General features: G+C 41.6%; 2 protein-coding genes across 7 annotated transcripts; both read left to right on the top strand.

The window, feature by feature from the left end:
* Positions 1–596: 596 nt before the first annotated feature.
* On the top strand, positions 597–6,177 carry LOC115165718 (sodium/potassium-transporting ATPase subunit beta-1-interacting protein 3-like). Of its 4 annotated transcripts, none has more exons than XR_003870229.1 (6): positions 597–1,160; positions 2,124–2,261; positions 3,663–3,743; positions 3,910–4,107; positions 4,244–4,730; positions 5,802–6,177. XR_003870229.1 is itself a non-coding variant. In XM_029719023.1 (6 exons), the coding sequence occupies exons 1-6, from the start codon at positions 1,107–1,109 to the stop codon at positions 5,810–5,812; spliced, it is 540 nt and encodes a 179-aa protein (XP_029574883.1). In that variant the 5' UTR covers positions 597–1,106; the 3' UTR covers positions 5,813–6,177. The 4 variants fall into 4 exon arrangements, 2 of the variants coding, with proteins under 2 accessions (XP_029574883.1, XP_029574882.1); XR_003870230.1 differs by lacking the exon at positions 5,802–6,177 and having other exon boundaries at positions 4,244–4,518; positions 4,673–4,710; XM_029719023.1 differs by having other exon boundaries at positions 4,673–4,730.
* Positions 6,178–9,417: 3,240 nt separating this feature from the next.
* Positions 9,418–16,056, top strand: LOC115165717 (YTH domain-containing family protein 1). Of its 3 annotated transcripts, XM_029719021.1 has the most exons (7): positions 9,419–9,774; positions 10,279–10,303; positions 12,221–12,332; positions 12,874–12,968; positions 13,311–14,933; positions 15,188–15,232; positions 15,404–16,056. In XM_029719021.1, exons 5-7 carry the CDS (start codon positions 13,329–13,331, stop codon positions 15,431–15,433), a joined length of 1,680 nt encoding a protein of 559 aa, XP_029574881.1. In that variant the 5' UTR covers positions 9,419–9,774; positions 10,279–10,303; positions 12,221–12,332; positions 12,874–12,968; positions 13,311–13,328; the 3' UTR covers positions 15,434–16,056. The 3 variants fall into 3 exon arrangements, with proteins under 3 accessions (XP_029574880.1, XP_029574881.1, XP_029574879.1); XM_029719020.1 differs by lacking the exon at positions 12,221–12,332 and having other exon boundaries at positions 9,418–9,774; positions 12,889–12,968; XM_029719019.1 differs by lacking the exon at positions 12,221–12,332.
* The last annotated feature ends 583 nt before the right edge of the window (positions 16,057–16,639 follow it).

Here is a 16,639-nt window from a genome sequence, read left to right as displayed (position 1 = left end):
TGTTCTCTTGACAAGTGAGTGAATTGGACAATTTTCTGTCCCCCTAAGCATTTAAAATGGAACGAGTACTTTTGAGTGTAAGAGAAAATGGATGGAGTAAAAATTACATTATTTTCTTTAGGAATGTAGTGGAGTAAAAGTTTAAAAATATATAAAGAGTAAAACACAGATACCCCAAAAAACTACTTAAGTACTACTTTAAAGTATTTTTACTTCAGTACTTTACACCACTGGTGTAGACTACTAATAAACGTGTAATACTAATGTGGTGAGTGGTATTGATTTGTAATCACCAAGGATGACTAGAAAAGGTTGATTGGTCAGGCTAATGTGGTATACATCACTGGATTAAAAAAACGAATAGGCCTATTATTCCGGAGCCTATTTTACTGTGTCAAAGGTCACTAGAAGCTGGAGGATAAAATAAAAGCCGTATGAAAAAGTGTGCCCTCATCACTGTGATTTCAACCCGGCCTATTGAGTGCAGCTGTCCTTCAGCATCAACCAAACACACGCACAATGACGTGCGCAGGTTTCCCTGTGCTCGCGTTTCCCTGTTTGGCTTATAGACTACATGAGTTTGACTTCCATTTTTAGTAGGCTCCTACTTCCACGGTCCACAATGTGGGAACCAGTGGGTTCCTCTAGGCCTACGGAATGTTTGTAAGTGACTACAGATGAGGGTTGCGTGAAAGTTAACAATTTGGGGGGTAAGAATGGACCAATATATGTTTGTCCTGTTTTTGAGAAAATATCACGGAGACCATTTTGTCTGGGTCTACTCAACGTGTATGGCATTGTCCCTTACACCAGCACCACCACACGCTGGCGTTTTACACTAGTAGTCCAAGCGTCCTTAGCGCCACACCTACCCGAGCATCGGAGTAGGGCTATTACTATGCCCCCTACCCTCCCCCTCGTTGTAACACAGACCTTACGTGTTTTTCATCTCGGCTAGTTTTATTCCACCTCCGCAAACCACAACACGTCCCCGCACCAGAGAGCTTGTTTGGATATAAGACTATTACATTTGCCCCTCTGAATTTATTAAAAGTCATATTGGGGTTTCGATTCGCGTATTTGAAACCTGTTTACGGAGAGAGATAATGGGGTGCTGTTCAGGACGATGTATGCTGATCTTCTTCTGCACTCTCCAATTGGTGAGATCATTCTTCTGTGATGATGCTATCTCTACTGTATACATACTTTCAAAACACACCTGCTACCATTGCCTTGCTTTACTTCTTCTCTTGAATGATTACTGCCACTTCTGCTGGTTGATGTTGTTGAAATTCAATACCGATATTGTTAATATTTTCACAATGAGGAAAGGAAGTAGGCACATTTTACAATTTGAGATATAAACATTTGTACATTATAGCTGGTTCCCACGACTCACAAAACCCAAGTCAAAGAGTCTTAACATTTTCATATCCAACTAAATTGAATAAAAATATGTTGTAGTAAAATTATGTAGCCTAATAGTTGGACACATAGCCTATATTTGTGTTCTGAGAAAAACATATGTAAGTTCTATTAATATAATATAAATATTACGGGTCAATCAAACATCAGTTAATATACATTTTTATCTAGCTAAGATTTTTGTATTCATGCTAGTTTATTGTGTGTTTTAGTGTACAACAATTTCATGTTTATCTTGCTAGTATGAGTTGCCGATTGGGAAAGGGAGCCAACCCCCATCCTGTCTGAACCTCAGACTTTGTCTCTTTCTTCCCACCCTGCCCCCCTTTTGAGTGATTGAGAAGGGCGAACTCAGAGGACAGAACTCATATCCCTGCTCTTCCCCTCTCCATGCAACATGCTTTGTCCCCCGTGGCTCAGTTACCTTGACAACCCAGAGAGAGCAGTCAGCATAGGGGAAAAAATATGTGCAGTGGATGCTTTATAGGGTCCACTAGGAGGGAAATGTCCATTTCACAAGTCACAACACCATCATCCATCTCTCATTGATTCAGAATGTTTAGATTAGAATCTCTGAAGAGTCTGGACCCAGTGAGTGGATGACTTGATAAGATACGTTATCATGCATAATACTGTAATAGAGTTTCTTAACCCCCGTCTCTTTCTCTCCCTCCTGCTCTCTCCCTTTGACACACCAGATGACAGCATTGGAGAGGCAGGCTTTTGACTTCCTTGGGTACCAGTGGGCTCCCATCATGGTCAACTTCCTGCACATAATTACGGTTATCCTCGGCCTCTTTGGCACCATTCAGTACAGACCACGCTATGTTGTTCTAGTAAGTCACATCTAGACCACACTACTTTTGTGTTAATCTGCCCCCACCTTGTAATCAACATGGATAATTGAATGAAATGTGTCAATTCTTCAAAGAGAATGGAACTGTGTTGAAGGCAAAGCCATTTGTATAACTATTGTGGAATAGCATTGGCCACTGTTTCAATTCTGTCATATATAGTGATTTGCCGCCATATAAATAGATACACATTAGAGTGCATTCGGAAAGTATTCAGTCCTTTAGATTTTTTTCCACATTTTGTTACCTTACAGGCTTATTCTAAAATTGCTTAAATAGTTTTTTCTCCCTCATCAATCTACACACAATACTCCATAATGAAAAATCAAAAACCGTTTACAATTCTTTTGTGCTCATTTATAAAATAAAAACATTTAAATATCACATTTACATAAGTATTCAAACCCTTTACTCAGTACTTTGTTGAACCACACTCATGCGTTGTCTTGGCTGTGTGCTTAGTGTCGTTGTCCTGTTGGAAGGTGAACCTTCACCCCAGTCTGAGTTCCTGAGCGCTCTGGGGCAGGTTTTCATCAAGGATCTCTCTGCACTTTGCTTCTTTCATCTTTCCCTCGATCCTGACTAATCTCCCAGTCCCTGCCACTGAAAAACATCCCCACAGCATGATGCTTTTACCACCATGCTTCACCGTAGGAATGGTGCCAGATTTCCTCCAGACGTGATGCTTGGCATTCATGCCAAAGAGTTCAATCTTGCTTTCATCAGACCAGAGAATCTTGTTTCTCATGGTCTGAGAGTCCTTTAAGTGCATTTTGGCAAACTCAAAGCGGGCTGTTATGTGCCTTTTACTGAGGAGTGGCTTCTGTCTGGCCACTCTACCATAAAGGCCTGATTGGTGGAATGCTGCAGAGATGGGTTTCCTTCTGGAAGGTTCTCCCATCTCCACAAAGGAACTCTGTGCCTCGAAACAATCCTGTCTCGGAGCTCTACGGACAATTCCTTTGACCTCATGGCTTGGTTTTTGCTGTGGCACGCACTGTCAACTGTGGGACTTTATATAGACAGGTGTGTGCCTTTTCAAATCATGTCCAATCAATTGAATTTACCACAGGTGGACTTCAATCAAGTTGTAGAAACATCTCAAGGATGATCAATGGCAACAGGATGCACCTGAGCTCAATTTCAAGTCTCATAGCAAAGGGTCTGAATACTTAAGTAATAAGCTATATCTGTTTCTAAAAACCTGTTTTCGCTTTGTCATTATGGGGTATTCTGTGTAGATTGATGAGGAAAAAAATATTTAATCAATTTTAGAATAAGGCTGTAACGCAACAAAATGTGGAAAGAGTCAAGGGGTCTGAATACTTTCTGAATGTACTGTATGTGTCTAAAATGCTCATCAAATATATGTTAATCCCTCAGTACCTGCTGTGGACATTACTATGGGTGGCATGGAATGTCTTTGTGAGCTGTCTCTACTTGGACCTGGGAGGCCTTTCCAAGGTATTGGTCACTAATATTCAGACCCACTATCAACAAGTCTAATATATTTGCCACACCTTGAATGGTGTGTTCTTTTGGCATTGAATCAATCAGTCTCTTTTTTCCCAAAACAATTATATACCATAAACATGTTATCATGAACAACCCATATGCTGTGTCACTGCAGGAGAGCGACCTGCTTTCTCTGGGTGTATCCTCACACCGTTCATGGTGGAAAGACAACAGTCCAGGCTGTGATGACAGGGACCTTCCCGCCACTAGATGGCAGAGTCTGGAGAGCCCAGAACTCATCTCTGCTCTGGGATGCTGGCTGGAATATCAATACATAGAGGTCCTGCACTGCATCGTACAACTCCTAATCTCTGTGAGTTCTCTCTCTCTCAGGAGAGGTGAAAAAACCTGTAACATTATAAAATGTTAAACATTTCTCACCAGAATTCAACTGTCAACACTCTCCCCAGAGTTCACTCAGAATATGTATTTTGTAACACTCTCACCAGGATATCCTGAAACACCCAAATGGATCCACAATGACATTATATTCAGTCACAATTCTGACAGATTCCAGTGTAACTACATCTAAATCGCATTGAGAACAGACCACAGATGTAGAGAGCAAGGGTAAGGCAAGAGGAAGAGAGGAAGCAGAGTAGGGCTGGAAGGAAGGTGAGGAAGAAAAAGAGAGGCCATCAGCATGTGCGTGGGAGTTCCGTGGCAGGTGCTTGAAGGAGCTGAAAAGCTGATGATGAGAAGAGGCTGTCATTTCCAGAGCCAGGTTCCCAGAGCTGCTGCCTTGCTGTCTCTGTCTGTCCACCTCCTCCTCCCCACCCATTTCTCTCCCTCTCCGAAATAAATTCAGAACGTATCTATGCTGTGTTCTTCATTGTAATGTAATGTTGAACTTGTGGTCTCTGTGTTTGTGCCTACAGTTCTTGGGATTTGCCTACGCCTGCTATGTGGTCAGCACCTTCACAGAGGAGGACAGCTGTATGTGAATTTTCAAAGTGCATTTTACACGTGGTCACAACAAGCAAGAAAACACATAAACTAGAACAGATACTAAAGCATTAAGTCACAGGCACATAAATGTAATACTGTCAATGCCTCTTTTTTTCCTTCCCCCCCACTTTTTAGTTATTGTAATAATTTATACCCTTCTAATTGAGTTGGTTCAAACTGTCTCGAGATTCCATAGAAAAAGTGCATTGATCAAGTTAGTGTTGCATCATTATATATTTATTCATATAATTCTGTTGAATTTTTTTATTTTTCAGTTAATTTCATTGATGGGGTTAATTTAATCCAGAAAGCCCGAGGGGGTGAGATATATGGCCAATATACCACGGCTAAGGGCTGTTCTTAAGCACAACGCAATGTTGAGTGCCTGGACACAGCCCTTAGCCGTGGTCTATTGGCAAAATACCACAAACCCCTGAGGTGCCTTATTGCTATTATAAACTGGTTACCAACGTAATTAGAGCAGTACAACAACATTTTTGTTATACCTGTGGTATACGGTCTGATATACCATGGCTTTCAGCCAATCATCATTCAGGGCTTGAACCACCCAGTTTATAATATCCATCTAAAACATCGCAGTTGTACTTATAGTGTTCAGAATTGGGCTGTATGTACCATTACTTTCTCAGGGGGAACAAAATCATACATATTCAGCACACACAGTGTCGTCCCAGACCATACAAACGTACGTGTGTGTCTGTGTGCGTGCGTTGGCACATATTTGATATTGTAGTACACTCTTAGAAAAAAGGGTTCCAAAAGGGTTCTTCGGCTGTCCCCATAGGAGAACCCTTTTGGGTTCCAGGTAAAACCCTTTTGGGTTCCAGATAGAACCCTCTGTGGAATGGGTTCTACATTTTACCCGAAAAGGGTTCTACCTGGAACCAAAAGGGTTACTCAAAGGGTTGTCCTATGGGGACAACCAAATAACCTTTTTACCGTAGGTACTAGGTAGCACTTTCTTTTGTGTATTCAATATGTTTCTGTGTGAGACTGTGCAGTTACCTTATTATCTCGCCATCATGTTTTGTTTTACAGACTATAAGTAAAGGTTGCAAGTGGGTTGAAAATGACTGACATGCAAGGAGGGCAGAAGAGGTACAAGAGAGGGGAATATCTCCAGTCAGTAAAACAGAAGACATTCCCACAATGCTCACAAAACATAATTCCTCTGCCTACCAGCACTCTTAATGCATCCTAGAGTAAACCAGCATGAGTTCTCTGTTTAATGCAATGATGGTCAATACTTGCTTAATCCCAGATCTGCAAAGGTGGAAAGAGTACAGAAATATCCTACTCAAGTAGAAGTACTGTTAGTTTAATGACATTTTATTCAAGTAGACGTCAAATTACTGGTGTAAAAAAACTACTCAAGTAAAAGTAAAAAAGTAGCTAATTTAAAATAAAATAAAAGTAAAAATAAAGAAGTTACTTTTCAAATAAAAACATTGACTTGATACTCAGCAAATTTCGCTAAGGTTACCTGAAAGTTGTTACACATTATTTTTTCCATGCATTACATTTAAAAAGAAAGAGAGGAAATGAATGTTCAGTGCAAGGAACTAGGAACTAAATTCAGTGCAACAAGGCACATCTGCATGTAAAGAAACTAAGGATTTGTCAAAATTATACTATTAATATTAGAAAATAAAGTAAACATTCAAAGTGTATTTATGATTTTAAAAAGCAATACAAAATAAAGTGCCTAAACAATAAAGTTGACAGACTTCAATATACTTCAGACTCCAGAAATAAACATGTCTAATCCTACACCCATTCATCACCCCTTCATTACTTTTTACTTGTCCATGGGACCGGGTGACATTCACTCACTCACTCACTCACTCACTCACTCACTCACTCACTCACTCACTCACTCACTCACTCACTCACTCACTCACTCACTCACTCACTCACTCACTCACTCACTCACTCACTCACACACACACACACACACACACACACACACACACACACACACACACACACACACACACACACACACACACTCATACACTCATACACACACACACTCACACAAATTCCCTCTTTCACTCAATTACCAGCGGTGGAAAGAGTACTGAAATATCCTACTCAAGTAGAAGTACTGTTACTTATATGACATTTTACTCAAGTAGAAGTAAAATTACTGACTTTAAAAAAAAAAAAAAAGTACAAGTACTTGGAAAAGCTACTCAATTATAGTAACACGAGTAGTTGTAATTAGTTACTTTACACCTCTGCAGATCTGTTTGTGTTTTTGCTCCATTGTCATTGTCAAGTTGTTTGGCATGACTATTCCTAGTTGGCAAGAGAGCAGAAACAGACTGGCACCCAGGCTAGGTCAATACAGGTACACTCAAAACACTACTGATACTTCTGACATAACATGTATCAGTGTACAGGAAATAGTATTTGTTGTATTATGACATAATGGCACTGTAAAAATAAGCATTTATGCAAACAGTTGACAATGGACCGAATCCTATAATTGTGTGTCCTACATTGATGTTAATGAGAGATTTGCACGAAAATTACAGTCACGTGCAAATTATCAAAGTTATGTATACAGATTTCAATTTAGGATTTGGACCTACACTACTGTTCAAAAGTTTGGGGTCACTTAGAAATGTCCTTGTTTTTGAAAGAAAAGCAATTTTTTTGTCCATTAAAATAACATCAAATTGATCAGAAGTACAGTGTAGACATTGTTAATGTTGTAAATTCTTATTGTAGCTGAAAACGGAAGATTTTTTTTAATGGAATATCTGCATAGGTGTACAGAGGCCCATTATCAGCAACCATCACTCCTGTGTTCCAATGGCACATTGTGTTAGCTAATTAAAGTTTATCATTTTAAAAGGCTGATGATCATTAGAAAACCCTTTTGCAATTAGATAATACATTAAAAATCAGCCGATTCCAGCTACAATAGCCATTTACAACATTAACAATATCCACACTGTATTTCTGATAAATGGGATGTTATTTCAATGGACAAAAACAATGACATTTCTAAGTGACCCCAAACTTTTGAACGGTAGTGTATGTGAAGGTGTCTGTCAGTGTGTCCGTCTGTGTCTCTCTTTCTGTGTGTGTGTGTTTGTGTGTGTCTTTCTCTCTCTCTCTCTGTGTGTGTGTGTGTGTGTGTGTGTGTGTGTGTGTGTGTGTGTGTGTGTGTGTGTGTGTGTGTGTGTGTGTGTGTGTGTGTGTGTGTGTGTGTGTGTGTGTACAGTACAGTAGTTCATACATGAGAATGTACTGATTCCAGATACCAGAGGAAAATAAAGACATTTAGTAAACAATCCTCAATATTGTGATAGAAATAAGTTACTGTCAGTGGTTCATGTAAAAAACAAAAATCTTAAAGATATAGTCAGGAAGCATCTCCTAGGCCTACCTCTGAAAATCTTCTGAATGTAGATGTCACTGCTGGAAAAAGCCCTGAATGCATCTTTAAGTGGATTTAGTTGAAATAAACAGCACTTGTCTTTTTTTAATGTGTGCAATGTGTTTTGTTAGTGTCATATTCCTAATTTACTTTCCTTACAACTGATAAAAATCTTTTTATTTTTATTTTAGCTTTATTTAACTAGGCAGGTCAGTTAAGAACAAATTCTTATTCTCAATGACGGCCTAGGAACAGTGGGTTAAATGCCTTTTTCAGGGGCAGAACAACAGATTTTTTTACCTTGTCAACTCAGGGACTTGATCTTGCAACCTTTCGGTTACAAGTCCAACTCTCTAACCACTAGGCTACCTGCCGCTAACCTCTAGGCTACATTGGGTTGGTCAGTGAGTATCACTCAATATTATTCAATATTTGCTCACATCTATTCAACTCAGAGTCCAGTCCATCAAATCAGAATATGATATAAGTATTGCAGGGCTGTAGTGTACTCAAAGCCTATGATACAGTATCTCTATTAAGCACTTATAACAACGTGTTTGTCGGTCAACAGAATAACAACAGAATAATTGCCTAATTTTAATCGTGTGAACGGAAACAACTCACAAAATTGCTTCACTGCACTGTTTCACACTTTGTCTCATAGTACTTAAAAAAATATTTTGTGTTTAACTAGGAAAAGCCCATTGAGACCCAGAGTCTCTTTTTCAAGGGAGACCTGGCCAAGAAGGCAGCAACAATCAATAATTACAGAATTAAAACATACAACAATATAATACAACATGATTCAGCCTAAAAAAAAGCATTTACACTCCTCTGTAACAGAGTCTCCTATCAACATTCTAAATTCATTCAATGGCACTAACATATCTAGATGAAGCCTGGATTGTAGACTATTCCATGCCTTCGGTGCACAAGTAAGCCTACTCAAGTGACTTGCAGTAGTCAAGATAATATCGTAATGTATATCTAAATTGCAATAGAGAGTTATTTCTCTAGGACGTTTTTATTTGATAATCAAAGCTTTACCTTGAATATAGTAGATTGAGCCCCAAAGAATTCTGCCCGTTTCTGGACGTCCCCCATCACTCTTCCGTTCGATTGGTTAGCGCGCTGGCTCGTCATCGCGGCAGAAGGTTAAAATCACAGTCGATATTGAAACGCGACTACCGTGGTACTCCCATTGAAGATTAATTACTTCCGACGTTTGGTCTTTGACGCACCGCGCCAGTTGTGCCGCTGACGTCAATCCCCTTCCTTTAGACCCCGGATGAACCTGCCATTGGGGGAAGTGTATAGGGCCATCAAAGCACAGTAAATGAAATTTGGTGGAGAGGGGGGGAAGCTCAAATAAACTCTTAACAGTGGACCCTTCGGAACACCTCCAAATTGGATTTAAGTAAACGCATGGGGACTGGAAAAATTGAACAGTGGGGCTAGCTTGCTACTGTAACGTAGTATCTAGAAGAAGAAAAAACTTGCTTTCAGCAAGCTAGCTACTCTACTGGGATCCGAAGAAAACAGACGTCTAATTGAAAGGGTTCTACACAATTCCAGTGGCTTGCTTCATGAATTATGTCTGCAACAAGTATTGACCCTCAGGTAGGCAGGCTGTATTTGCCGGGAAGATATCCATTCAGCGTCAAGAAGGCCTTTAAATTTGATAAAAGGGGGTTATGCGTCCAATCCATCCCTGTTGCAATTGCTGAGAGATGCGATGCTACCAACTAGCTAGCTAACGTTCACTCAAATGGAGTAATGGTTAGGTAGTTAGCCGCTAGTTCGCATTTAGCAATGTGGTTTGCTAAAAGTCTGCATTTCCGATTATTGTTAGGAAAACTTTCATCTGTTGCAAAAGTGGTTAACCAGCGCTAGCAAGTTGTTTTCAGAATTAACGACGCCCAATATTATGACAACTAACCCCTTTCATATGTGCTAACGCTATGTCAAAGATTGAGCCTTATATATGTAGTTAGCTAGCCAGCTAATGTAGCTAAGCGAACTTCTAATTTTCAGTGCGCGTGTATTTTTGGGTAGAAAGTAGAATGCTAAAATGTTTTTTCTTTTTTCTTCTTTTTACATTTAAACCAATTACACGGACTGAAGAATTCAAAAGGACAAGACACTAAAGGTAAGAGCAATGTAGCTAACGTTATAGTAGCTTTGCTAGACAATATTTGTCGCTGGCTGCTAGCTAGACGATGATTGCTCAGCCGGTGGCGGGTCGCGAGCACAGACCATGCATTGACTGAGTTAGCAACAATGCACCTGCGGTGTAAATACAAGGCTGGCTCTTGCAATACAGTAACATTGGTCAAAGATGAAGTCAAGTCGTGCTAGGGTAGGGGTTCCCAAACCTTTTTGGCCTGCTACCCTATTTTGATATAAATACAAAAAATCGCGACCCCACCATGTAAATAGGTGATGTAATCAACGGACCATGTTTACCTTTTAAATTGGGGCTATGACAGTCTTACAAATCAGTCTGACAGTGCATTTTACAGTATTTCAATTTGAAGGAAGTATGGTTTTAAGTGACTGAAATGCATCAAACATATTGGGAAATTCAGAAGATCATCAGGCAGTTTTATTATCATCAGTGTAGGAAAGATCATTTATGTTCTTTTCCCCCAGTGTGATTTAGTGCCTGCTCTCTTGTCCACTGTTCTAATGAGTTCTGCATGGCATTGTAGAGGGAAACAGAAGACACAAGTGTTTCTGAAAGTCTTATGTTTCAGTGATGGGGTCATAATCTTTTGTAGCTTAAACGGTTCAAAAGAGAGCCACATTTGTTGGAAGAAAACATAAGCCGCTCAGTTTATTATAACCGCATCTACAATGCATTCAGAAAGTATTCAGACCCCTTGACGTTTCCCACATTTTGTTACTTACAGCCTTACACCCCCCCCCAAAAAAGAAAAAAACTAACATTTTATTCCCTCAATCTACACACAATACCCCATAATGACAAAACAAAAACAGTATTTTAGACATTTTTGCAACAAAAACCCTGGAATTATTACATTTATATAAGTATTCACACTCTTTTCTCTACTTTGTTGAAGCACCTTTTGGCAGCGATTACAGCCTCATGTCTTGGGTATGACGCTACAAGCTTGGCACACCTGTATTTGGGTGTTTTTCCCATTCTTCTCTGCAGATCCTCTCAAGCTCTGTCAGGTTGGATGGGGAGTGTTGCTGGTTCAAGTCTGGGCTCAGGTTGGGCCACTCAAGTACATTCAGAGACTTGTCCCAAAGCCACTCCTGCTTTGTCTTAACTGTGTGCTTAGTGTCGTTGTCCTGTTGGAAGGTAAACCTTAGCCCCAGTCTGAGTTCCTGAGCAGTCTGGAGCAGGTTTTCATCAAGGATCTCTTTGTACTTTTCCCCGTTCATCTTACCCTCGATCCATACTAGTCTCCCAGTCCCTCCCGCAAAGAAATATCCCCCCAGCATGATACAGCCATCACCATGCTTCACCGTAGGGATGGTGGCAGGTTTCCTCCAGATGTGATGCTTGGCATTCAGACCAAAGAGTTCAACCTTGATTTCATTAGACCAGAGAATCTTGTTTCTCATGGTCTGGGAGTTTTTAGGTGCCTTTTCTGGCCACTCTACCACAAAGGCCTGATTGGTGGTGCTGCAAAGATGGTTGTCCTTCTGAAAGGTTCACCCATCTCCACAGAGGAACTCTGGAGCTCTGTCAGTGACCATCGGGTTCTTGGTCACCTCGCTGACCAAGGCCCTTCTCGCCCGATGGGTCAGTTTGGCCGGGCGGCCAGCTGTAGGAAGAGTCTTGGTGGTTCCAAACTTCCATTTAAAGAATGGCGGAGGCCACTGTGTTCTTGGGGACCTTCAATGCTGCAGACATTTTTTGGTACCCTTCCCCAGATCTGTGCCTCGACACAATCCTGTCTCGGAGCTCTACAGACAATTCCTTCGACCATATGGCTTGGTTTTTGCTCTGACATGCACTGTCAACTGTGGGACCTTATATAGACAGGTGTGTGCCTTTTTATAAATCATGTCCAATCAATTGAATTTACCACAGGTGATCTCCAATCAAGTTGTCGAAATATCTCAAGGATGATCAATGGAAAAAGGACGCACCTGAGCTTAATATAGAGTCTCATAGCAAAGGTCTGAATACTTATGTAAATAAGGTATTTCTGTTTTTTATTTATATATTTGCAAAAATGTCTAAAAACCCGTTTTCGCTTTGTCATTATGTGGTATTGTGTAGATTGGGGGGGGGGGGGGAATGATTTAATCAATTTTAGAATATGCCTGTAACGTAACAAAATGTGGAAAAAGTCAAGGGGTCTTAATACTTTCTGAATCCACTGTAGCTGCTATCGGAGGTTTACTGAAGTAACCCCGGTTATATGACCCAAGCACAATTTTCTCTCGCAAATACAGTCAAGCTAACAGTCATCACACCAGATTCTTTGACATGATTTCAGTGATGCCTTGTTATGCAAGTGTTACAGTACTACAGAACAACATTGCCAACATCCGATTTCTATGGTCTTCTCAGGCAGGCATACACTAAGCATGTCTTGATTTTTGGTGAATGAAGGAGGGAGACTTGTGTGTTTGTCTATATTGTTAAGTAAGCATTTCATTGTTAGTCTGCACCTGTTGTTTAAGAAGCATGTGACAAATACAATTTTATTTGACAGTGATAAATAACCCTACTATCAGTCTTTCCGGTTTCAGTGCAAAATGGCTCACTCCACCAGAAGGAAACTGCCCATGATAATGACTTTGAGCCCTATCTCACTGGCCAATCCAATCAGGTGAGTGACTTTTGAAATAATGGTGTGTATCTTTGTCATTATAGTATATTTTTCAACTTGGCTGTAGGGGAGGACCACAAATCAATACTGTCTCACAGGAGGATGGATGTTTTCTTGGCTACCTTTTTAGCAGATATTATTACTCCATTGACATCATTACAGATGATGTGTGATGTCTAAGTACTGCACGCATACCCTTTTCAGTCTTAAAATCAGGGTTGTTGGGCTATAAGCTAACGGTCATTGGGGTATTGATGGTGGTAAGTCATGTTGTTGACATTTAGTTTGTGTCAGGATTTAAAAAACAAATTGTACTTACACTCCTCTTTTTCTGTTTTCTAGAACAACAGCTACCAATCCATGACTGACCCTTACCTGTCCAGCTACTATGCCCCCTCCATTGGATTTCCCTACCCTCTTAGCGAGGCCCCTTGGTCCACCGGTGGCGACCCCCCTATCCCTTACCTGACTCCCTATGCGCCCCTCAGCAATGGAGACCACCACTTCATGCATGACACTGTGTTTGGCCAGCCTGGGGGGCTTGGCAGCAGCATCTACCCGCATAGGTTTAACTTTTTCCCTGAGAACCCGGCCTTCTCCACCTGGGGTACCAGTGGGTCTCAAGGCCAGCAGACTCAGAGTTCAGCCTATGGGGGCAGCTACAGCTACCCTCCCAGCTCCCTGGGGGGCACACTAGTCCCTGATGGCCAAACAGGGTTCCACAGTGACACTCTGAGCAAGGCACCAGGTATGAACAGCGTTGAACAAGGGATGCTGGGGCTGAAGATGGGTGGGGATGTGTCGGGCAGTGGCTCAGGTGTGAAGAGCGTGAGTTCTGTGATTGGCGGTAGTGGTGCTGTAGCTCAGGCTGTTGCTACAGGCAATGGTGGAACACCAATTGGCATGCCCCCTCCTAAGCCCACGTCCTGGGCCGCTATCGCCAGCAAACCAGCCAAGCCACAGCTGCTGAAGGCCAAGGCCAAGCCAGGCATGCCCATGGGGGGAGCTCTGCCACCACCGCCCATCAAACACAACATGGACATTGGGACATGGGATAACAAGGGGCCTATAAGCAAAGTGGCCCCTCCGCTGCCCCCCCACCACCAACAACAGCAGCTCCACTCTCATAGCCATGCCCACCTTCCCCACGGGCTTCCCCCTCCCCCTCAGCAGTCCATTCAATCTGCCCAGTCCCTTGTGCAGCAGATGACCATGGGCCCGCCCCCTCCACAGTCATACCAGAACCACAACTTAGGCCCGCCCCCTCAGACCCGCTGGGTTTCCCCGCGCAACCGTAATCCGGGCTACGGAGGGGGCAGCATGGACAGCAGCGGTTCCTCTAGTGGCGGGGGTGTTGGGAATGGAGGGGGTGTTCCTCCAGGTTCTGGCTCAGGTCTAGAGAACCACCCTGTTCTGGAGAAGCTGCGGGCTGCCCACAGCTACAACCCTAAGGAGTTTGACTGGAACCTGAAGAATGGTCGAGTGTTCATCATCAAGAGCTACTCTGAGGACGATATCCACCGCTCCATAAAGTACTCCATCTGGTGCAGCACAGAGCACGGCAACAAGCGTCTGGACTCAGCCTTTCGTGCCATCAGTGCCAAAGGCCCTGTCTATCTGCTGTTCAGCGTTAATGGCAGCGGGCACTTCTGCGGCGTGGCAGAGATGCTCTCGCCCGTGGATTATGGCACCAGTGCTGGCGTCTGGGCGCAGGACAAGTGGAAAGGCAAGTTTGACGTGGACTGGCTGTTTGTGAAGGACGTGCCCAATAGCCAGCTGAGGCACATCAGGCTGGAGAACAACGACAACAAGCCAGTGACCAACTCTAGGGACACTCAGGAGGTCCCTCTGGAGAAGGCCAAGCAAGTGCTGAAGATCATCGTGGGCTTCAAACACACCACCTCCATCTTTGATGACTTCTCCCACTATGAGAAGAGACAGGAGGAAGAGGAGGTTGTCAGAAAGGTAATCATCATTAGTCTCCTGTTGATCGCAAAGATCCTGAACTGATCATTAATTAAGGATGGGTTTTCTCAATGTTTGTAATGATCCAAAAACCATAACAAACATCTCCTTTACATAGGGATGCAAACCTGAGTTTGTATTTCTTATTTTGTCCTATCACAGCGAAATGTCTGTTTTGTATTTGTTTGCTGCCATTTTATTGCGTTTTGTGCAGGAGGTGTAACCATACTGATATTGCTCTTCTCTTTCAACAGACCTATGAGCCAATTCCAATACAGCGAGGATCCCGACTTGATCAGGTAAAGAAACTTTTCTGAGTAAAATGTCACTTCTATTTGGCTTCTGCCCATCGACATTGTTTACTTTGTCTCTAAGGGAATAATATACCATGGTTGTGGGGTGGAAGATTATTCATTTATTAAGTTTTCTAATGGTAACCATTTAGTTTTTTCTTCCTCTCCCCAACCAAGGAACACCAAAACCAAAGTAAACCACAATAGAAGACTACTCCTTATAGCTTGATCAACGGTTGTACTTGGATGGACATATTGAAATTTAGATCATAAAAAAACAAGAGGACATAAAGAAATGTGTAACTTATATTTCTTTTTCTATTTAATTTTGATGACTTTGGCCCACATCAAACTTTGAGCCACCTTGCTCCTGGTCTGGTTCCCAGTCTCCAAGTTGTGCACACCAATCAAATTGCTTCATCATTTTTAGTGTTCTTTATTCTGTATTTTAACCCTGGTCTCCTATTTGTTATACCCCCCACACGCACATCCTTAATTATGATTAACAAATATCTGCACGTCTTTAAAAAAACCATGCTGCTGATATTCAGTGACTGTTGAACTTGTGGTGTGAGTGTTGGAGAAACTTTCAGTGCTTGTATTGCTTGTTCTGATTTAGGAAGAGTGAACGTGACAACAGAATCTTGACAAATGTTTGATAACTATACTTGGAACAGTTTTATTTTGCATAATCAAAAGAAGTGTTCTGTTTTGCCCTTGTCCATCTGAGGGTGATTTGTGGATGGCAGAAGATTGTCTATCCAAAAAGCTTCTGCAAATGATTGATATTATGGATAAAGTGAAAATAAAAACATTTTTGAGACAATGTATCACTTGGCTTATCACTGTTGTGACAACAAACTATGTGGAAGAAGATATGTTTTCATAAATTTTTTCAGAGTGGAGCCTTAACATTTCTTTCTGACAAGTGTCAATTATATTATATTTGCTCTACTGTACCTCGTGTGTCAGCATAAAGATTCAAAGGAAAGATGTCTAGAACATCCGCTCTCAAGGGAGGTCCCTCTCTTCGTTTTTGATGGGGTGGAAATGCAAACACTCAGTTCAGGTTCTTAGCCGGACAATACGATTGTCTTTTTCCTTATTTTAAATCATGTCTTTCCTTTATCATATCTGTTACTTTTCTCTGTTCCCTGTCATTCCAACAATGGGGGTCCCTGTTTAAGTCATTTTGGGGACAAAATGTAGCATGCACTGCTTTTAAATTCCAGATCGGCCTGTCACTCTGTTTCTGCGCCTTGTCATTTCCATACAGAATTAAAATGTTGATATTTTTGTCGCTATAACCCTTCCACTTCATCCTCAGAAATGTTAAGCTTTATTGTACTGGCAAAGCTAATTGAGAATGCCTGAAATGTGTATCCTTATTAATGTTACTGATTTAATGTCGAC

The sequence above is a fragment of the Salmo trutta genome, chromosome 28 (genome assembly GCF_901001165.1).
Source record: "Salmo trutta chromosome 28, fSalTru1.1, whole genome shotgun sequence".
NCBI classification, from domain to species: Eukaryota; Metazoa; Chordata; class Actinopteri; order Salmoniformes; family Salmonidae; genus Salmo; species Salmo trutta.
Note: the sequence above shows the minus strand (reverse complement) of the source record. Positions and strands in the feature narration are given on the sequence as shown.